Source organism: Nylanderia fulva, unplaced genomic scaffold (assembly GCF_048542155.1).
Source record: "Nylanderia fulva isolate GAGA-0341 unplaced genomic scaffold, ASM4854215v1 Scaffold13, whole genome shotgun sequence".
NCBI classification, from domain to species: domain Eukaryota; kingdom Metazoa; phylum Arthropoda; class Insecta; order Hymenoptera; family Formicidae; genus Nylanderia; species Nylanderia fulva.
Genome location: NW_028189518.1, coordinates 4,205,106 through 4,229,319, shown reverse-complemented (window position 1 = coordinate 4,229,319; position 24,214 = coordinate 4,205,106). Strand labels below are relative to the sequence as shown.

The following is a 24,214-nucleotide window of genomic DNA, read 5'->3' as shown; positions in this document are numbered from 1 at the left end:
CCCAACAGAGTACACTTCGATCGACAACGTGCTAGATTTTTGAACGAAGACCGACAAGGATAAAACTTTGAAATATTTTGATGAAATTTTTATTATAATGATATTAAAAAAAGAAATAAAAGCCTTTGTATAACAAATTAAAGAGCAATAGAATTCAAGTTGTAAAAGGAATCTTATAATAATATTAATAATATTAATTATAATTAATTTATTTACAATATTAATAAGAGACGAAATTAAAAAAAAGGAAACAGATTTGTCAGAAAATAGATTAATAATTTAAATATGCTAACTTTAATAATTAAAATGTGCAAGATACTTAAATGTATATTTATCTCAATTCTTTTATAAAAATTTGTATATATATATATATATATATATATATATATATATATAATTTTCATTAATTATTTTTTAGCAATAATGTTTAACAAAGCACACAATATATTGAATTATATATTTTTTATATAAAAGTGATGCAAATATAATAAAAGAAAATCAATCATTTGCTTTCAATTAATGCATGAATTGTAGATTTTTAATTTGAGTATAGAGTATATAGAGCTTTAATTTAACAGACACATTTAAATTTCTTTCCTTTTCTAATTTTATAAATATTTTAACGACGTTAATTAAAAAGAGTACGTGAAATTCATTCACACGTCATAAAGAATAAAAAATATATATTATATTTTAAAATCCATCTTGTTAACTATTATTCTGTTTAACGATTTGATAATTTAATGCTTTAATTACTTTTATATTAATTTTTTGTAATGATTACATTGTATGATTTTCAAAAAATAATATTTTGGATATATTAGAGCTCATCAATAATATGTGTATAATTATTTGACATGCACTACTTACTTCTGAACCGTTGTTCTTTAACGTACATGTTTATCAAATCTACTATTTGTTGTATTCGAGAGATTTGAAATAGGTTTCGATCATATTAATTCATATAAAATATTACTTGAAATGTCCTAGAAAGCTCATATACATATATATATATGTAGATAAAAAATTAAACGGTAATAAAAATTATAGGAACGCTTTTACTGTTACAAGATTGAAGCGTCAGTAATAATAGAACATAAAAAGATCAAAGAAATTTAATTTTTTAAAAATTAAAAAATTGTTTAAAAAAAATAGCCGGTTTTAACGCAATCTGTATGCGCTGCGTTTGAATGTTCATGAATGTCCAGGCTCAGGTAACACGCCAAATGTTATGCAACTGCTCGACACGATCGGAGTAGAAATGCGCTTTCTAATAGGTCTTCGTTATTTATAGGCGAGGAAGGAACGCCGCGATGTCAGGAACATCGTCGTCGGGATGCTTCTGTCAACGACGCCGTCAGCCTCAGATATAAATCAATCATCGATCACGTTCCGCGATTTCCTATCCGCGGTTTTAAATCACACGTACGCGAGAGTTCCCGCGCCTCGCGGAAACAATGACTTTCCCTTCAAGAGAGAAACACCGGATATTGTTATAAACATATAATAAGTAATATAGATGCGCGTGTATCGATCAAGCATTGCGCCAAAATTAGCAAATTTTGAAATATTCGATGGACCAATCAGGGCAAAGAATCTTCGATAGTGAAATGCACTTTATTATCGTGAAAATGATTTTATTCTAATTAAAGAGAGATAAACAGATTTTCTTGAAACATTGCTGCTTTTCTTTTCAAATTGAAGATTATAAAATTTATTCGATCGGGACAAAGAAACATTTTTAATATATTCCTTTATTGTTAGTTAAATTTCAATTTTTTATCTGCACTCTTTCATATGTACGGGCTTTATGATTGACAGGACACGCGCGCAATCTATATACTTTCTATGTCTATGGATATTGCGCGACGTACTTCACTTCTATTCAATTGGTGGTAAAAGTGCCGCGGCATCAATCGACACGAAATTTCTGATTCACACGACAATATCAAGACTCGCAGGTACGTTCTTCGTCTTAATCACAAATTTATTTCGTTTCGTTACCTTCGAGAGATAAAATACATAAATAAATATCCTGGCTCTTTTGCAGGAAAAGTGAAGCAAAATTCAGTCGAGAGTGCAACTGAAAAAAAGTGAGTACACCTCCCATGAAACTTTCAACCTTATTCTTTATAATTAGAAAACGATTTGTTTCCGGGAAGAAAAGCAATTAATATATCTCGACGAAAAACAAAGATTTAACGCGCGCGCTCATATATGCATGTAGACATGAGAATATGAATATCTGTGCAAAAATTTCCAACCATTCATTGGTCCGAAGATCACGACATCTGTCGTGTCACATGTCAATTCGCACGGCGATTAATTTTGATGTTTGACAGCCTGACCGAGGTCGCGCGCACACCTGTTCGTCACGGTGCGAGACTGTCTCACGTCTCTCGTTCGTCGCGCGAGTTTCAAGCAGCATCCTCCCGAAGGGATGCCGCGTTTTGTTTACCAACGCGATGCGCCGGCGAGTCGGGAGTGGCACGGAGAGGCGGACGGAAGCGGCGCGAACGCGGAGGTGGCGTGGCGGCGACGATGGTTAGTTAGTGGTGGCCGGTGCGGACCGGCCGCGTGTGGTAGGAGGCCGCCGCGATTCAATTTCAGTCGAAGCGCGTCAGGCAGACCGAAGCGAGCGAGCGGATCGAACGAGCGAGAGAGTCGAGATATAAGCGGGAGAATAAATCGGCCGGCGCCCCTGACTTCAATCTTCGGGGCGAAGAGACAGAGAAAGTGAAGAAAAAGAGAGAGAGAGAGAACATATAGACGTATGAGCGCCGCAGGTGCATGAACGTAGGTACACGCGGTCCGCTTCATCGGCTCCCTTCGCGCGCATCTTCCCCTCCTAAACTGGCGCTACGTTCAGTTTCGTTCAGGTTCAGCATCCAGTCGGTTTTTTACTTCACGCGCGCCTGGTTCGGTTTTGTGGTGCGCGTTAATATAATCGTGACGTCGTGAGATTTATTCGGGGCGATATTATATTCGCGAGTGCAATTGTCGGACTGCAAGTGCAAATATGGCGGTTACAAAACTTTGCGAGCTTTGACTTCATTTTCGAGATGGATCTCCGCGAGGATACGTCGTTTGCTTCAGTAATCACGTGGTAAACACGAACGGACACCGGTGTTTATATATGTGTACGTGTGTGTGCGTCGCCATGAAGGAGAATTCTCGATAGGAAGAAAAGAATTATTTATTCTCGTCTGTGATCTCGAGAATGGAATTCGGGAGCTACAAGGGCACCGGACCCCGCATTAGGGTTCGCCGGCGAGCGGAATTGGGCAGGCGGCTCACCAGGAGGTTGTCCCTCGTTGCGAAAATGCCGGCTGCAATTCTCAGTAGGGCGAACCAACCCGAACCAAGACCGGTCGAGATTACGGCGATTGCACCTGACAAGACGCAGCTCACGGTGAGTGCTCCGTTGATTTATAAACATGCATTTATTGCGTGACTGATTTTTCTCTCTGAATGTTAAATATCTTATTCGTGACCGAAAGGTTAGGAATTAAAATAATTTGTTCAATTTATATACATTCTAGACATTTATTAAAAATCTGTATAAATATTTTTTTAAATTCTCTAAATATCCCAGATAGCACCATGTCTAAAATGCATAAGACGTAGAGACTGACTTAAAAGTCTCTTTAAGACATCTTTAAAAAATCTTATGATATGATATCTTTTTTTTTTAAGTTTCTCGTACGAGAACGCACTTGACCGATTAGGTCTTATGGCTCCCAAAGACATCTCAAAACATCTTAAAGGTGTCTCACTTTAAGACATCTTTAAGAAATCTTATGATATGATATCCCAAAGACATGTTAAAACATCTTAAAGATGTCTTATGGGTGCATTTTGGATATATGGGTGCTATCTGAGATAAATATTTAAAAAATTTTAGAAGATATTTAACGTTTAGAAGAAAAATTTTAGAAGATATTTAACGTTTAGAAGATATTTAATAATTTTTAGAAGATTTTAGATTTATCACAGATTTAATAAATGTATAGAATTTAAATATAGATTTAATAAAATTATATTGATCCTTTTAATATAGTCAATATTATCGAAAATTGTACGAATTTATTTTATTTCTGCATAAAAAATTTTTATTTTTGTACTGTATTTAAAAATTAGTAGAGATTAATCGCAACTTTAAATTATTCTGAATGTATAAATAAATTAAAAAATTAGCTTTTAATCACACTTTATTTGTAGCAATAAAAATGGCAATAATTGACATGCAAAATAAAAACAAAATGATATCTTGATTAGATAGCTGCAGTAATTAAAATATTTTGTCATAATGAAAAAATATCAGATAAAAGACATATAACAATACAATGTAAAAATATGATGTAGATCCAAGTATCAAATTACATAGATAGAGTTGATATTTATTATTATTTATTACTACTATTAAAATAAATAGCATAGAATATAAAGAATTATAAAATTAATAAAGAATCATAAGATTAATGATAATATTCTACTAGTACTAGTAATTTATTAATAAAATTTAATATTCCGAGAGCGATTTTATATATGCATATTGATTGCTATATAAATTCTAATTCCTTATAATATACAATTTAAAAACTATATCAAGATTAAAATATATTGTTATAAATATATTTATGTACTATAATTACTGTGAATTGTGAAAATGCTTCCGATATAATTATAAATAGAATAGATCGATAGAGTATCATTCTTATATAACTTTACACTTGATCGCTGTTGACATTGCAAAGAAATTTGAGTCATAAATTTGAGTCAGAAAGCTGCATCGGCTTGGAATTTGCACCGAATTCCAAGGTAGAAATTGAAATGAGCTATAGATTTTGGCGATTAATGTATACTGGTATGTTATACATTGAATATAAATGCACATTTGTGTAGCATTACAAAGGTAAGAGGTGTTACTTTTGATATCCAATATATATATACAAAAAATTCTGCATATCGTTATTGTCTTGATATTTAATGCAGAAAATTCTGCATATCTCGTTATTGTCTTGATATTTAATGCAGAAAATTCTCCATATCTCTTTATTGTCTTGTAATATCGTTTCCGAATTATCACTTTTATGATGAACATCTCATTAGTTACATATGTTTATAAAAAAAGTTTCATAAAAAAAAGATTATAAGTGCTAAGAATAATATAATCTTATTGCTATTTTAAATGAATTTTAGAGAATTATTTTACATATGAATAAAAAAATACTGGTGATGTACACGCAGGGTGTTCAAAAACAGTTCGCAGTATAATTTTTTACACTTTTCCGACAAATTAAAAAAATATTTATATAGTGAAAATTTATCTACAATATTTTGTGCAAGCTTTTTCACACATAATAAAAAAATAAAAAAAATTTCATTAAAGAAATTAATGTCATAAACTATATGGAATCATATTTTTTATATATATCAATCGATTTCTGACAATATTGCATACAAAGTTGTAAGAGTAAAATATTCAAAAAATGAAATAATTTGTGAGATATTTAATACTCTAATTTGACATAATCTTATATGTATAAATTATGAAATATATATATATATATATATATATATATATATATATATCTCGTAAAATACTCATTTTTTGATAATCTTACCTTAATATTTATGTATAAAATAATGAACAAAATTAATAAGTATAAAAAAACATCTAGTTGTTTGTAAGAAAAAGTATGTATGTAGCTGCTAGTTGCAAATTACATACTTTTTCTTAAAAACAACTATATATTTTCTTTGATTTCTCTCGTTATTTCGTGCATAAAAATATTGAGGTAAAATGGACGAAAAATAAATATTTTATGAGATATTTTATTATGTATACAATTATGTCAAATTAAAGTTTAAAATATCTCGTAAACTATTTACTTTTTGATTATTTTACTCTCATAATTTTTTATGCAAAATATTATGAGGAACCAATTTATATATAAAAAATATGATTCTATTTAAAAAATTCAAGGTGACATTGATATTTTTATTATATAATTTGTAAAAAAATTTTTTTTATTACATGTAATAGCTTGCGTAAAACAGATTAATTTTCACTTTATAAACTTTTTTTTAAACTGTCTGAAACCTTTCGAAAATTGTGCAGACCACCCTGTATACGTATTAATGCTCTTAACATCATTTTCATACTTTTTTGCGCGGTTCACGCGAAAAAGTCGTTTTATCTAAAACCATCATTAAGAAAGGAAATAAATCTACGATCTCCCAATACGTTGCTTATTCTCTCGCGCATTTCCGCCGCAATCACAATGAAGTGCCGGATACATGCTTGATCTCTCGGGAAAGAAGCGCGGCGGAATCGCATCCGTGTACACGTGGTTCATTGAACCTCGACGTCTTTTTACACGTAATCGGTCGTAAGAAAGAAAGCGTGATCGATGACTGGAGCTTTCTATTGCGCGAAAAGTGGCAAACGACCTATCTTTTTTTTTTTTCTTTTTTTCGTTGCGATTCGCAACGTGTCTGTCTCGTTCTCGGATCTCGAAACTAGGTCGACGATTTAGCGTGGGTCGAGCAACGAATGTAAACCGATTCGGTTTTACGACGCACGTAAATGCATTATCGATGCGCACGTGCCGAATTATTGGCAGCCACGCGAATAACAACTTTTCTTTTTTCGTTGATTAGACGAAGCTCCGTCATTTTTTTAACTTGTTCTATTTTCCTTATTCTTTAAAGAAAAATCTAATTTGTTGGTGTTTTGAGAGTTATAAATGATTTAAACATTTTTCAAGAGCAATTGGCGACGACATATCTATACAATTTTGCAAGCTTATTAAATGAAATAATTGACATATGAGATTTATTTTTTTATAATATTCCAAACTTGTAAAGTAAATGAGTTTCAGAGATTATATATATTTTATACAAGATGCATTTTATAAATAATAATTTAATCACATCTTTAATGCAATAAGGTCACATATAACGAATAATAATAATAATAACGAAATAAAATTGTAATAAAAAATATCAATAGAAGAAAGTTAACGGTATCAGCTATATATACGGGTACTTGAAATAGAATGCCGTTTTGCAATTCACCCGTAACTAATAAACGTACATATAATTGTACGATGCGGTATGCGCCGACACAAAAGAGTAAAAGTCCGGTCAGTTAAATATACCGATATGCAACCGCGGAGGGTTAAAGAAGGTTCCCCACAAACAGCTGTCTGTGTGTGATACGAAACGATAATCACTAATGTTATTGCTAATACGCGAATACGTACCGTTGCTGACGAGTTTTCAGCGAGATCTTTCGACGATCGCGTGATAAGTGGTATTTGTGATTTACGTTCTAATTATATCCGATAATGTCTACATTTATATATCTACCTACGAACTGTGCGCAGGAAATAATTTGTTAAGATTTCTCGCTGTTGCTCTTATCAGCTCGAAGATCGTAAAGATTGTTTTGTCTCGAAATATGTGGCTGATTAATTGATTCAATTTATTTTCAATTTATTGAAGAGAGATATTTTACCTGGACTTATAATATACATGCATAATAGAAATACAAACAATTTTATTACTTATTGGAAAATTTAGAGAAATATCTTAGATTTTTAAAATATATATAATTTATAATTTAATATAAAATATATTAGTTTTTATTTTTTGTGTAATAGAATCGAAAGTAATATAGGTAATAATCATTTGTAGTTTTTTTATCTGTAAAATTAAAATCACGTTTTTTGATATAAAGTATTAGTATTTTGCGCAGCAAAATAGTGACTAGTTCGAGACAAAATCTCGCGTCTGCTTGATGGTTAGAGCGTTAAAACGCGCCTGTAAATCTTCGTCTAATCTCTACGACTATCTGCGAAGGTATTTGAAGTATCTTGAAATATATTGGCATATAAAATGCAAGGGCATTTGTTATTTCCGCAGTCACTCAATTAGTTGCATGGTTACGTCATGCTGTTCTGATGACGGAAAAGTCATTATCAACGAATTATACATCACATAAATATCGCACACATGCAACAAAACATGTAAAATATCTTATACACAGGATATGGATTAGATAAAAAAATTAAAAAAAAACCCATATCTTAAAGTATAGGCATATAAGAGAATTACTTTTGAAATATATATTTTATATATACGATTTATCTTTTTTCCTTATACATTTTTTATTTTTTATTTCATATTAATATTAATTATTTAATTAATTTTTTTCATAATTTTTTGCAGATATAATATACACATTTTTATTTTTTACAAGTTTTTGTAAATTTTTGCAAAACGTTCTTTAAAATGTCTACTAAAAGTCTACAGAAATACTGTACACTCTTTAATGTGCGTGTAAGGTATACTTTTATATTGGCCATAAATATTATAATAAAGGAATACCGTATAGTTTTCGTAAACTTTTATTTTTTCGGCTGATCGACATGTGTGAGGTGTATTTAAAGGTCGCTGACTCGTCGACCGGTGCGGTGAATGCGAAAATTCACTTTCGACTCTCGAAAGAAGCAGCATGCGGTATCGATCATCTGTTCTCGATCATTTCGTAACGATGAGATTCTCTTCCGATGCAATCTGATCCTCAAAATAATAAATAAATAACTATCATTAATTAGAAAAAGTTTTATTCGTTAATAAAACATCTTGAAAATTTTTATCAAATTATTCTATAAGAAAATATATTGTTCTTTTAACTTTTTATTAAAATTAATTAATTACAACTCGTACGTTTTAGCTTTTAATTTGCAATTTATATTTGTGGTACGTATGTACATATCAAATAATCAATATTACGAATTAATTGAGAAACTGCAATGTATTATATGAAAAAAATTCAAGTAAAAAATTTGCTAGGTATTTACATGATTCATTTACATGATTAAATAATAAAATTCTAATATCTTATACGATAATCAAGCAGAATTGAAAAGAGATATACGTTTCATCTTAATGATTTATAGGTATGTTCTTAGACAGGAAATTAAATATATCTCGGTTACGGCAGCATCTTTCTTAGCAGTTAGAAAATATTAAAAAGGCCGGTCTTATTTAATAGAACGGAGAAAGTGACGCTTTTAAGTATGTGATAGCGGCGTTTATGATGCCGCGATTAGAACGTTCGAAGGTTCGTAGTGTAATTATGTCGGTTATCCGACAAGTTCGATTCTTACTCATTACGCACCTGTTTATTAGCCGCCACACGTGTGCGCGAACAGGAAACGATACAAGTATTTTCACTTGATCCGCGTCTAATATGCTATGATTTCGTTCACGCTGACAAGTAAATTACAAGTAAAACGTCCAACGTAGCGAATCCTGGAGAAGTTATACTTGCGAACTTAATTACTTGAATGAATTTCACGTACATTTTTTATTTCATACATTTTATTCCGTTTCAAATAATATATGTATATTGTCAAAAAGAGCAGCGCGTCTAATGTCTACGTTATTGCGTTAAAGATGTGACTAAATTATTACTTATAAAGAACATCTTTTATAAAATATATGGATGAATTAAAAGAAATGTAAAAATAATATAAAATTAAATTAAAAAAAAAAAATCTTAATTAAAATTATTTGATTGCATTTTATTCTTTGTAAACTAATATGTATAGGTAATAATTTATATAAGAAGTGAACAACTTGTTTAAATTTCATTTTGCATGTGTTATCTGGATATGCACATACAATTAATAAACGTTACATATAAAGTTGATATATACCTCTATACTTATGTACATATTTTTAAATTTATATACATCTCTTTTTCCAAAATATTTAATTTTTATTAGACATTTATATTGTATTTATATGATACTTAATTCATTTATTTATCCATAGTAATTGTTCTTAGTTCAGCTTGAGCTATGGATTAAATGTTTAAGTACCATATAAATGCAATGTAAATGTCTGACAAAAATTAAATATTTTAGAAAAAGAAATATACATATATATAAAGTTTAAAAATATGTATTTATAGGTAAATATATGTATATGAAACTTTACGTTTGTTGATTGCATGTGTATATCTGGATGACGTATGCAAAATGAAATTAAACAAGGTTATTCACTTCATATGTAAATTATGCGATTGTTCGATCGTCTAATATGAATGGAATAATTCGTAATGAATAGGAGAAAGCGATGCTCGAATTAGATTTCTATCCGCGTTTTATCGCGGTATGATAGACCGCGCCGTTATACATGTTATATTTACCTGTGCTTGATCGAGTCTCGGCTCGTCACGTACCTATCAATTACCACGTACACTCGTGCATCTCGGCGGATCTAGTGTAGAGACTGACAAGATCTCCTTGCTGGCTGAGTCAATGTTGAGACAAAGAACACTGCTCGGGCAATGTTGAGTTGGCGATGGTGTTAATATTGGTCTTCTTGGACAAAGTCATTTACAGTCATTAATGTTGACTTTATTATACAAATAATGAGATATAATCAAGTAATCTTGATAAAAAAATTTTGTTTCGGAAAAATTTAATTTTATGTTTGTAAATTTCTTTTTATTCTTTTTATTATTTATTTTCAACTAAATATTTTAATATTTATCTAAAAATTAATAGTAGCAGTATAATTAATTTTATAGAATTATAATTTATAATACTTAATTTAATGTTAGGAAATAATTTAGACGAAATAAAATATATTTATATAAATCTTTTAGAATGTCGAGTTGGGTATTCTCTTTTAATATCATTCTTATCAAAATTTTAATATTAATTGACCTTCTAGTGTAAAAATTTTTAAAACAGCTTGAACAATGCTAACTTGTCTTAGCGATTGCTTAAATACTTTTCTAATTAGCACGGAACTCTTCTCTATAATAAATAGTATCTTTCCACGAAGACTGTTTGCTGAAAATGTTATAACTAGCGTCATAATGCTTGGGATACTAGACTTTTTTTGGAAGATGACATTGTACAAGGACACTGTTCACTATCTGCCGAAATTTCAGCGATTGTGCAGGCTTTAATGTGAGTCGCTAATCGAATTTTATTGTGGATGTCTTTTGAAGATATCGGTAGCCGCTATAATTATGAGGGCTAGTAAAACCCTTTTAATCTTGCTGGATATTTTTCCAGAAGACTGTCCCATTATTAGGAGATGCAAGCACAGATAACGTAGGTTGTAAAATAATTTGGTAATTCATTGTAAAATTTTTTTACCGACTCTTCCCCTTCTTACCCAACCTTTCGACCGTTTATGCACCGCATTCGTTTGTGCGTGCCGCGCGTGCTGATAATGTCCTGTAATTAAGCCGCACGCGGCGGCGACTCGAGAAATGTCGCTCGTAAGTGGTTCGGAGTGCGAACGCGGTAGATAATGACCTCCGATAAATTCCGATTTCGCCGAACATATACACGCACGATTCTCCTCGAATCTTAGAAATTTTTCTCACATTTCGCAATGCCTTTGTAGTTAATAATCCGGCTGTTACGATTTTTTAATGAATTCTTAGGCAATCATAATTCCAAGCAGTTCTGACAGGAGAATTAGACCGCGATTAGAAAAAAAGCAGCATATTGCATGTGCACATGTATGCAGGTGTCACTAAATTGAAAGAAAACGTGAAGCAAAATTTTCAGGAAATGATTCACGGTTCTGAAGCTTTCACCGCGTTATGTCATGTTTGGAAAAGGTGACGAGCGATAACGGATCCAATAAAATTACCGCTACTTTTCATGAATTCGAAGTTTCGCATCGATCATTTTTTAAGCATCTCATGTCATTTTTTCTTTTTGCTGTCTAGATGTTTTTTTATTCACAATTTGTATTTTTGTTTTTTAAGAGTTGTAAATTTTGTAAATTATTGAAATGAATATTGTATGTGAACAATTTTCTAAATTATTGATATAATATTTAGAAATATCGCACTTTAAATTATTTGAAAGTATTCGCGTAATGATACTTTTACAACTTTTTCTGAAGTTAATGACATTTTCTGAATAAAGATTAGATTTAATGTTCTAAAAATATTGGCCGCGCCTTTCTATCTCGATATTTCTCGGCGCAAATTGTATATCGAGCTCCAGACAGACTCTCATCAAGAGCAATAAATCATGCTGAAATAATATCCATTATATAAATCACTTCCTATTCATCTATTTCCAATTGGTATAAACAATGGGGCGATTGATTCTCGAAGTCTTTCCGCATTTGCGTGCACTAAGACTTTTATCTCTCCATGAGAGTAGCACTCGAAAGCGGCAAACATATGCTTCGACGTATAGTTTATGTGCCAACACGCGCTATGTATGCGATACTCGATATACAGAAGCACGTGCATACATGGTATCTTGTACACGCTTATTCATCGACCGACAGGTTTAATTTGATGATTGAGGTTTAGAAGCATATGCTGTCAATCGTCAAATCAATCTGTTGATGGATCATTGAAACTATCTTTCAATTCTGATGTAACCATCTAATTTACACAGAAAAATAATCAAACTGTCAAATTATAAATAAAAATTAAAAGTAATATTTTTATTCTTCAACACATGGAAAAATTTAGCTACTTTAGCTAAATTTTAGCTGTCCCTATGTTATACATGAAAAAGTTATCATGCTATAATAGCTAATATTTTTTAGCTATAGAATTCTCCGTTTAACTACAGCTAAAAAATATTAGTTACCATAGCTCAAATTTTGGCAAAACTAAATTTTAAATTGTGATATAGAGAAAGCAAAAATTTAGCTACATTGCAGTGGCTAATTTTTTTTCGTAACTGATTTCAATGTTCATGATTCGACAATTGAATAGCCAGTGCATAAATTATGTCTATATGCATAAATGCAATTAAATACAGAATTATCGATATTTTGACATTTAGACAAAAATGAGCAAAAACTGTATAGACACATGTCGTAATTTTTCTAAATCTTAAAACTAAGCAATGTTTATGAATAAATTGTAAAGCAACTCGTAAAACTGAGTAAAGATAGCACACGGTATTTTCTAGGGTAGAAGTTACGTACTGTTTATGGCGTGTTAGCACGCACGTTTTTCTTATCGTATACCCTGTAAAGTTACGTTTCTGAAGATACGTTGCATTCGTCGCCGCGCATACTGCACTGCACTGTACGAGAGGAGAGATCTACGAGAGAGGCAAGGATAAAGTGTTACGTAAAAGCCGCGCGTTGGACTTGTTTGCCGCGTCTCCTCCCGCTCGACGGCAAATACGCCTATCGTTCTCTGTATGTACACCTTTCCGTTTCTCGTGGGTCTAATGGCGAGCGACCAATGCTAATTTGATTCCTGTGTAGCGCAATCACGACCCTGATTGCCGATGTTACGCACATCACGCGCATTCCAGCGTGCGTTCGTTTTCCATCTTACACGATTAATTGTCGTTCCACCGATCGGTCATTCAATGTGGCGGTTGTTCGCGCAAAGGAGGAGGAAAGTAACATTGACGAGACGCTCTCGGCTTCTATGTAATATGATAACGAGTACTTGCAAAAAAGCGAGATCGATCTTACAGATCTTCGATTACAGTTCGCGAACATAAGAGGAAAATTTGCTTGACGTACCAAGGCTTTGATTTAGATCTCTCATCTTCAAACCAAAAAATAATATATACATATACTGGAAAACAATTTATTGAATTCAAATAAATATTTTATTTTGATACTGCCTTAAAAATCATTTATTTGAAATTAATAGTATTGATTTGATTGTAAAAAAATATTTATTTGAAAATGTAAGAATCCTTTTTAAACAGATAAATATTGATTTGTTTCAAATAAATGATTTATAAGGTAGTATTAAAATAAAACATTTAATAATTTTTTTAGTTGTATATCTCTCTCTTATATATTCTTATTAATTTCATATACAATTTAAATAACATAATTTTTTAAGTTTCATCGATGTATTTATAGTAAAAGATATTTCTCACAATAATTGAACAATTTTCGTATATAAAACAAATTAAACACATATCATTTATATTTATTTAATTATTTTTTCTAGAGGAACATAAAAAGAATTGAATTATCTTCGACGTTTATTTTAAAAAAGAATGTTGCAGATTTATTGTAATTTCTTGTGTTAATTTGAAAAAAATGCTTCGTACGCGGGATATATCGTGTTTTTGTCATAGAGTGATTATTATTATTCTTCTTGGTAATAAAAAAAGATTTTTTTCTCGCAATTAGTAAGTTCATTCATTGTAAATCACACAAGCCAGTGTAATACACTTTTTGTCTTCCTGACAAATGCGACGACAAATTGAAAACGGTATTCTTGAGACAAATGAATCTTTATTTACTTTTTTATCTTTTGTTTCACAGATTAAACTTCTTTTTTTACGACTGTATGTTATTATCATCCGGTAGCTATACGAGACATGAATTTGATAAAAATAAAATGATTAAAAAGGAAAAAAAACTCACGCAAACATGTTTGCATAAATTTCTTGCGTCTTTCTTTAAATTTTAACTTATTTCTAAGTTTACCTAACATCAAAATCAATGTGTAAATATATATTCCGGTTAAATTTACGATACGTCAGTCAGCGTGAAAATGTTGCTGATTTAACACATCATATAAATCAATTTTATCCAATAACACGAGATGACATTTAGCTTATGCGTAATATCATATTGCGTAGTATAGACGGAACGTATGTTTGACTTATTTATGTCACGATTCGCGAACTGCACACATTTAATATGTATACACATTTAATATGTATACACATTTTATACATATATACATTTCGCTATATTTTAATATTTGCGATAAATTGCAAAATGAATATCAATTTTGCCAAAAATGATCTTTGCTGAATTGCGAGACTTTTTCCTGAGAGTGAAAACGAGGATTTATCCAAACTATATGTTCCCAACGGACTTTTACGCCCATGTAGATAAGTTACTATAATCTCGTGCACACATACGCAACTTTATAACGTAGCTACACATGGCAATTCGTATACGCTTTCACGCTCCATGTGGCGCACATGCGTCACGAATTCCGTCGTAAGACTTTTCGAATGTAAATTTATTATTCATACGTGTTTAGAGCTGTTTACTGTCTGTATGCACTCTGACAATTATCGAATCATTCATATAAGAGCGCAGTGTGCTATAATTTGAAATTTTGCAAAATTTTCTAAGAAAACAATTTTTTATCCCGTTTAACACCTTAAACTGTCCTATACGATTTTCGAATAATAGTTTCGTGTTGCTTTGCGCAATTAAAAAGATTTGGATGACATAACTATTTCTCTGTTGTAAAAGAAAAATTTAATAAGATCGTGTCGAGAAGTATGTCGAACAGAAATAGTCGACCAACACGTCAAACGTCAAACGAGGAAAAATTCACAAGAACCCTAAGATCGCGGTTAATTATTGCATATTGTGTAATCATACTCGATGACTTAAATAATTGAGAAAACACCAGGTGTACTGTGAAATATTTATTGTAAAATAGAATCGCGCGTGCTAGACTATCTGACTCTGCGTTAGGATTCTTTAGATTCCAGCAACGGATCGGCAAAGTATTCGATTTATCCGGCGAATTATTTATCTTTCTCGTTTACTTGCAACCATTCGCGGATTTCGCTAACTGAACGTAATGCTCGATCGTTAGAAATTTTCACCGTCAGTTTGGAATTAGCGGGGAGAAAAATCTTGTTAAGCCTTGTCCATTACATCTTTCGCCAGAATACTTTTCATTCATAAATAATCATAAAAATTATTCTATTACGAATAATATATACAGTTAAGAAAGATTCTATGGCGCGTGTGTCGTCTGTAGAAAAATAATTGATATCTACGTGTATAATCGCCACGTATACTTATATGGCGCATTATATTGAATTACGTTCGTGTTATCTTTAATCGTAAAGACTTCAAAACGTACGTATTACTTCGCGTAATGGAATTCGATAAATTTCCGCTGCGTAGCGCACGCGAATGTTTATAACGAGTCTCTTTTCCCTGTCGAGTTCAACGACCGAGAAGCGCGTTGAAAAATGTTATTTTTAATCAACTTTCGCAGTAGTCTCTTCTCGTACATTATATTTTTTAATTTGCCGTGAGAAAGTTTGACGTATCGTATATAACGTATCTCCTTCGCGCCCTTGTCGAGAGAAAAAAAAAATTAATAGCTGCGAATATAAAAACCGTGAAGAAAAGAAACCGCGCGTTTCCCCGAATCGCGGGGGATGGTTAATGAAACGTACATGTGGAATTACATCGGAAAATAATAGCCGCGAGGTAGTAAAAAAAGGAACGGGGAAAGGAGCCTTGAGGTGTCGTTAAGAGCGCGTGTTGTTCGCTGAAAGCGTTTAAACACGATACGGTGGTCAAACGTCATGCGAGAAAATCAAGTGATACATACATGAGACAACCGCCGCGACGTGGCGCATCGTTGCATTGTCTCTCGCTGACAGAGAGTGTCGTTTGATATATACACAGAAGAGAATATAACTCGCCGTTTGTGCGTATTCGCATTAGCAATTTTGCAATACTTGACTATTGATTCACGATTGTATATACGCGCTTTTTCCTGTCGCGATGAGCTTCTCGGAAATTCCTTGCGCCTGTGAGTATTTTTTCGCCGATCGATGTTGTCGAAATCGTACATTCTTCACAATACCTATTGTATTGTTAAAATGATTCAAGAGATATTTCTGAAGAAATCTTTCGCGTAATATATCTTCTTTAATTATTCTTGATGCATTATGTTCTCATGTAAAATAACATTTTTAACAATTTATATTATAATTAACAGTTAAAATAGATTCTGCTATACGATTATTAAGTGTCAATTTATAACAAGATTAAAAAAAATTTTTTTAGAATAAAACAATCAGTTTATATCACCAAGGTATTAATGAAAGATAAATAACAAGCGAGGATAAATAACAAGTTTGTAATTTAAAGGCGCGTAGATCTTTAGGTCAGATACGTAACAAAATATAATTAACGAAGACTTTCTTATAATTGCATCTATTTATTGTGTTTGTTACAATCACTATAGTGTTGATTATATCTCTAAACATTATCTCTCGAGATAGAGTCGTAAATTCCAAGTTCTTTTCTGTCTCTCTTATTATTCTATGAGCATTCTAGTAGAATAATATAGCATAATACTTACAATCAGCGATCTATATGCGCTATACATGCTTGCTTTCTGCACTGCATAATGAAAGCCAACTTTGAAAATCTTTATCTGAAGCAAGTCTTTTGTTATTGATGCATATTCTCTGTGTAAATAATTTGAATCTATGAGAATTGCAATTAATTTTGAATTAATTGATCACCTCTAATTATATGCAATGGATATCTTGTACATCACACAATTATATCAAGCATGTTGTATCTTGTAATTTCCGGTATTGTGTGTTTTTATCGTATTCATATTTTATTTAAATGTACATTGAATTTTTCATTTATAACAAAAATATCACCGACTTAAATTTGTTTATATGTCATTTATACGCGGAGAGAATTTTATTAGAATTTACCCTGAATATCATGCAATAATATGGTATTGAAAGAATTTTATAAGAGTTTCTCTGATTAATATTTACTACAATAAAAAATATTAATATGTATACATATAGTAAAATTAATCGAACATATTTTGTATCTTATTGTGATAAATATTAATATATTTTATTGTAGTAAAAATATTAGAGACACTCTTATATAAAATTCTACCTATATACCATATTGTTCCATGATTACCATGATTTTCAGGGTAAAGTCTAAGAGAAAATTCTCTCTGTGTACGTTCTTCCCGTATATTTATTTCTACTATAATAGTTTAGCAGTGCATCTACGTTTACATTCTGCACTCACGATGCATTAACGATGTCGCAATACTATACTGTCGGGACACGTATATAGCTTTCTGTTCCGTGATCTGTCGATGGAAAAAAAAAATTAAATCTTAAAGGCACATCTCTCTTAAACTCTCTCCGCGCGACACATCCGCGATCGGAATATTTTCTTTTTGCTTTATTCTAGGGAGCAGTGGTCGATGTCGATGCTTTATGCTCCAAGTTCTTTATCTCTGCTTCGAAAGTATTCCGCGTACCGCATTCTGCACTCCTAGTGCATTCGTGATTTCGCAATCGATATACACATATCGTATGTTCGCGGTGTGGCTACTCTATACGTAACGACGATATAGTGATAGACGGTTGAAACACGACGAAGAAAGATAGAAAGAGAGAGTTCAAGGTTCTCTCACGACCCGCCGGCGTAATCTTTGGAAAATCATCTCCATTATGGAAAAAATATTAATAATGGCATTATATCTATGCATCGTTATATAAGGTGCTTCACGCCGTACATATTATTTCACTTTGTACATTATTTTTATTCAGAAAATACTGAGATACCCGTACAATCTTAGATATGTGCAACCGTGAAAAAATAATTGGAATAATCGAAAAAGATATATTAATAATCTTTAAATATATTAATAATATTTAAAATATGAGACAGTATATCGTATAATGTAAGAATTACAGTTAATCGAGCAATATACATAATTTATGACAAATAAATTTATGATACTTGCGTGCTTGTCCGACTTGTACGACACCCGAGGCATAGATGTTTACGCACACGTTGGTTACGATTATCGATGATACCTAGTCGTGGATTTAACCTTATTCGTAATCCCCGCTGCAATCTTAGATGGTCTCGCTTTCGCCGGGCAGAAATATCAATGGAGATAATGACATCGCGTCCACACTACTACGTATTATTCATGCACCGACATGCACGACGATGCGGTTAGATTCCACCGTGAGATTGCCGAGACTACGTGAGAGACACAGATGAACGCATCGTCGCAGATTCTTTGCGTTTCATGTTTCATGTGTTTACGATTATCCTCGAAATCACGCGAGTTTTGCAGAAAATATACGGGTAAAAAATGTTTTTTAATCATTTATGCACCTTATAATTATGCATCCTATAATTGTTTGTTCAACATGATAGATATGTGTCTCGATCTTTTAAGATTTTATTTTTCTTGAAAAAATTCAGAAAAATATAAATATTATCTATTATATGATGTATTATACATCAAGTTTTGATATTAATGTTCATAAATATTTTTTAATAATTTTTGTACCTTATAATAATTATCACTTGTTCAACATGGCAGATATATATCCCAATTTTTCGAGATTTTATTTTTCTCGAGAAAGAAATGCAGAAAGATATAAATATTTCATCTATTATATGATGTACAGCAAGTTTTGATATCACTGCAAAATAAGAATATCGTTAGTTAAATGATTTTATAAGACATATAGGAAAGATCTCTTACATTCATTGGAGTCGGTGAATCTTTGGAATTTTAGTCCTATGATTATTAACATCTACTTTAAATTTTTTAAGGTTCGAAACTACCTTGACCTCTTGAATTCTTAACTTTAATACGAATTCTTAGATTTAATTTTCAGCTCTGAAAATTCTTCGATTTTTTTCAAATTAACTTATAACTATTCAAATTTGTTGGATTTTATGATCTATGAAAATTCTCTTGCAATTCCATCTCGTTTTTAAATTCTTAAATAGAAGTTCTTCGATATTCGAAGATTTATCAATGCCATAATTGCTTTCCAATAAATTTTTACATATCTATATTTTTTATTTTCAATAAATATTTATAGCAAAATGCAAACGACAGATATCAGTTTGAAGATAAATCGAGTTTTAACTCATTGACCAACAATGATATGCATTTTAGCCTACCTTGACACATATAGATATATTCAAGGCACTATTTAAAGTGCAACAATAGAAGTTGTTCCTTCGGAAGAAATCGCGATAATAATTTTCGGAAGAAATCGCGATATATATTGTAAGCTATTCAGCTGATATATCATCTTCAACGCACGATTATGCGTATCTTATCTTATTAGAATATACGCGATGATCGTCTTTCATTCACTTCCCCCTGTGCGATGATACGGACAATGAATTATCGCGATCGTATTTTACTTTCTTTTGTGTGTGCGCGAGCGCAATTAAAAGCAATTTTCCATCGGTCGTATAGCATATAAACGCGGGAAAGTACTGTAATATATTTCGCGACCTGACTTCCAAGCGATAATTTAACGAACTAGTCTTAATAACACAGATTTTTCTCTTTACAATGCGCATCACATAGTGAATATACAAGATGCGAACGACGTGTCATAATTTATTTCATGATGATTGCACGATTGTACCGATTCGCAACGTTAACTGAATAAGAAATATTAATTTGGATTAATGCAAAAAATTAACGACACGTGTGTGGATCAACGATAACAATTTATCAGATAATACAAAGTATCAATAATTATTTAACATATATAGAGACTATAATAGTACTATAACAGAGAACACAAAGTTATCGATTTTGGAGTAGGCGCATCAGAAGTTATTTTGTTATTGAAATCTAGAAATGACTTTTCTACGTTTAGATTAGGTAGATGTCTGATAATTTTACTCGTTGCACGTCTAATTTATTTTTCAAAGCAATTACGGGTAGATAGACACTTGGTCACGAACGCGTATAATCTTTTGTGAGCGAGCGTTCAAGGATCAATCTTTCCGGACAATCGTCGGTTGCATTTTCCGATTTGATACATACGTCGGTCTCTATCCGTCGTGTGCGAGCGAAGAACACCCAGGAGAGACACTTAGGAACGCGGTCAGCACCCATTTGTCGAGGCGGTCGTCAATCTCTCCCCATGTTGAGAGGCGACTTAACGCGTGCGTCGTCGTGGCACGTCAAGGACGAGTTGATTGGTATACTGGTACACTGCCACCGGTATTGGAATACTGGAATATCGACCGACAACCCGTACGCGTCTATCGTTAGAGAAGTCCGAGAGGGGGTCTCGTTCGGTTAACTTTTCCCTGTGGTTTTGTGGTAGAGAGACCGTCGAGCTGCTATTTTCGACGCCTTGTGCACTTCGCTCTGTCGCGCACGTACGTGCTGATTTCAAGATGGCGAGAGAAGATCGGATAACATTGTGGCGAAAATGAAAAAGCAAGAAAAAAGCTATGTGCCTTAGCGAGGCACGAGAGTGTTTACATAAAAAAAATTTTATTTTTCTGGAATACTCGAGAATAATATCATTGCTAACATCTTCTCTTGCCTATCGAATTTCTGGGTCTTTTATATCGAGAATTAGCCCAGACAACACCAACTCCAAAATTGGCGCATAAGATATACATATCTTTAAGATATCTTTAAGACGTGTTTTTGATATCATATAAGATATTTCTTAAAACTGTATATTTCTTAAAGATTTCTTAATGATATCTTATGAGCCAATTTTGAACTTGATGTTGTCTGGAGGGACTACTAATTTTTTTTATTTTGACAGATTCAAGGCTAGGCCCGATTATCTTACAGAATTACGGTTTTATTCGCGGTTACTTAACTCCTTTACGCAATCGTTGACTGATTCGTAACATATTGACTCCTGGGACGTGAGCGCAACAGGATGTATGATACGTGATATTCCTTGCGAGCGGCAGCGGGGTCTCGATCATTGAGTCACGTGCTGCCTGTCGCGAATGCCTGGCGTGTCTTTGAGAAGAAGTACAAGGATGCGTATGATGCGCGCAACACACGACCAGTCTCTCTCTCATGGGAAGTTTTATTATTATTCCGCTGTGCCACTTATACCTCACACAATAAATCCTTGTGAAAGGAACACGTGTAATCAGTGTAATCTGCTGAAGATCGTAATCGCTTCGTTTATCTCGGCCTGTCGATCGAGACAGTCTCGTTTTCAATAATGTTTCCATGTACTCTTCGTGTGTTGCTTATCTTTACAATGCACCGTGTCAAAGGAACGCGTGTGTATCATCGAAATTTCTCTCTATAACATCTAATCATTTCAGGCTTTACTGAATTGAATAGAATATCATTCTTTATACATAATAGGTTTTATTTTTTTTTTAATGTTTCTCTATTTTCGTGGAAAATTCTCTCGTTTATTTCACACAATTTTATATTTCAATTTCTATTTATGTAAAAAAAAATATATAAAGATGTATCAAAATTTTTCAAAAAAATTATAATCCTTGAATCTGGTGAAATAATTTATTTTAATTGTATTATTATTTCTTAGACGTATTTTTATATATTTATTAGCCATTTATTTTATTAACTTTTCTGTAATACTCCAGAGAATAATATTTTGTTAATCATCATCTGCTCTTGTCTACCCCGAGTCTTTTATATAATGAGAGTTTAATTAGGGCGACGACTAATTTTTTTTTTATTTTGATAGATTCAGGCTAGATCCGATTATTTAAAAAAATAAACATTTTAAATTTCTTAAATATTATTGAATTTATTTATTTAATTTTTCTGAATTGAAACATTTCCACGTTTGGATAAATATTTGTTGATGCCTTCCGCCCTTTTCTTGCGTTTGAAACTTCTATTTTCTTTAGTCTTAATAATAAATCATAATTGCGAATGAAACGTATACATATAAAGGAATCCTCTTGGAGATTGTTATCGTTGAATCTACATAACGTTTCTCGATCTATCGACTGTTTAAGTTGTGTTTTCCATTTTTGGATACCCCCCGTGCAACCAGAGAAGGCGACGCGATCGTAAAAGTGCGTAGGCACGCATACACTCTCGCGTAGCACAGCTGTTGACGTCAAGAAGGTCTCACCTCGTCAAGGTCCTTCGAGGTATGCCGCTCGGCTGCGCATTATGCAGCGGTTGCAGGTATTTTTATGCAAATCTGCTTACCATTGTATGTCGTGCCGCCGCGCCGCATCGTCCTTTCCGCTCGCGGCGAAAAAAAAGATCCGTAGCCTAATCGACCGTAACTTAAACGAACATCATCGTTACGCCGTCTTACTCGTGCGTTTCTGCGAATTTAAGGCGCGTTGCGCAACCACCGGCTTCACTCGCACACGACTAAATACGCTACCGTGGATATTCTAATGCAAATTTTACGAGCCGGGTTGCGCCAACTGCTGCGTGTCCACATGCAGAATTCATAGCCACGCAAAAGCGGAGGTTATTTGCGCGAGAGAAAGTAATATATTCATGGTGTCTCTTCATTTGCACTTGTCTGTTGCTTTCCCAAAATCCATCGTGTCCGTACATTATATATATATTAAAGTGCGGAAGTCACGTTCAATCTGCCGCGTCTTCTTCTAGCTAACAGCATTAATTTCACTACCGCAAATAAAACGAGATTAAAGTGTTACGCAACGGTAACTTTAACAATCTTTCTGCGGCATATAATGCGTGTGTGTTTTTTTTTAAACTCTGCCAGCTCTCTTATAATATTTTCCAGCTCTCACACGATTAGAGTTCTGGCACTTTCACGTCAAATCTTTACTTGCGTTTTGCTCAAGTTTTTTCGCGGAAATTACCGGCATTCCATCAATACATACTATTTTATTACTTCACACGTGCGATGTCATCTTGGTATATAGCATCCGCTGCTTACATTTTTATGCAAATGCCCGTTGCATTGTTTAGAATCAACGACTTATTGCTTCGCTTCTTGGCGAAGCTCGAAGTCAATAATATATGTGAACGTATCCGTCAACGTTTTAATCAACCTTGCAGATAATTTATTGCCGCGAAATTTACCGACAAATATATTGACATATGTATATATATATATATATATATTAATTCAATTGCAAATAAGATCAATCTTATATTCGCGAGATAGAATTGTGACATCAGGCCACTATCATGGTGATTCATTTTTCCTTTCGCGTCGAACGCACGAGAGAGTCGCAATCATTCCGTCGAAATCATAAATTCTCGTCGCGGGAGCCATTAAAAGTCTGCGCGATTGTCGATAATTAACTTTGCTGCTTTATTAACTTCTCGGTTGGGAACGCATGCATAGCAGCACTCTCTCTACGACTCATACAGTCGTATACAGAAATAACAGATCTCTTTTTTCTCTCTTTCTCTTCCTGGGAAATTAATTGATTATATATTAATTAAAATAATTAAATAATTAAAAGGCGGTCAGAAAGCTTCTTCGAGAAGGCGGCAGACGGAGATTCGTCGCAATTCCATCCCCTTTGTTTTTCTTTAGTCATATACATATATTTTCCCTAATACGCACGTTCGTGAAATACGACACGAGGAAGTACAACGTTGCGTGCCGTGAGAGAAACGAATGCGGTTACATATATGACGCCGGTGATTAAG

The 24,214-nt window shown here is 32.7% G+C and overlaps 1 protein-coding gene across 1 annotated transcript in view; it reads left to right on the top strand.

Moving 5' to 3' along the window:
- The first annotated feature begins 2,372 nt into the window (after window positions 1–2,372).
- Window positions 2,373–24,214, top strand: part of LOC114932416 (rho GTPase-activating protein 20) — a 200,133-nt gene continuing 178,291 nt past the window's right edge. Inside the window, exon 1 of the mRNA XM_029304589.2 lies at window positions 2,373–3,412. Within this exon, the coding sequence (XP_029160422.2) occupies window positions 3,221–3,412 (192 nt within the window). The 5' untranslated portion in view covers window positions 2,373–3,220. The remainder of the gene's footprint in view (window positions 3,413–24,214) is intronic.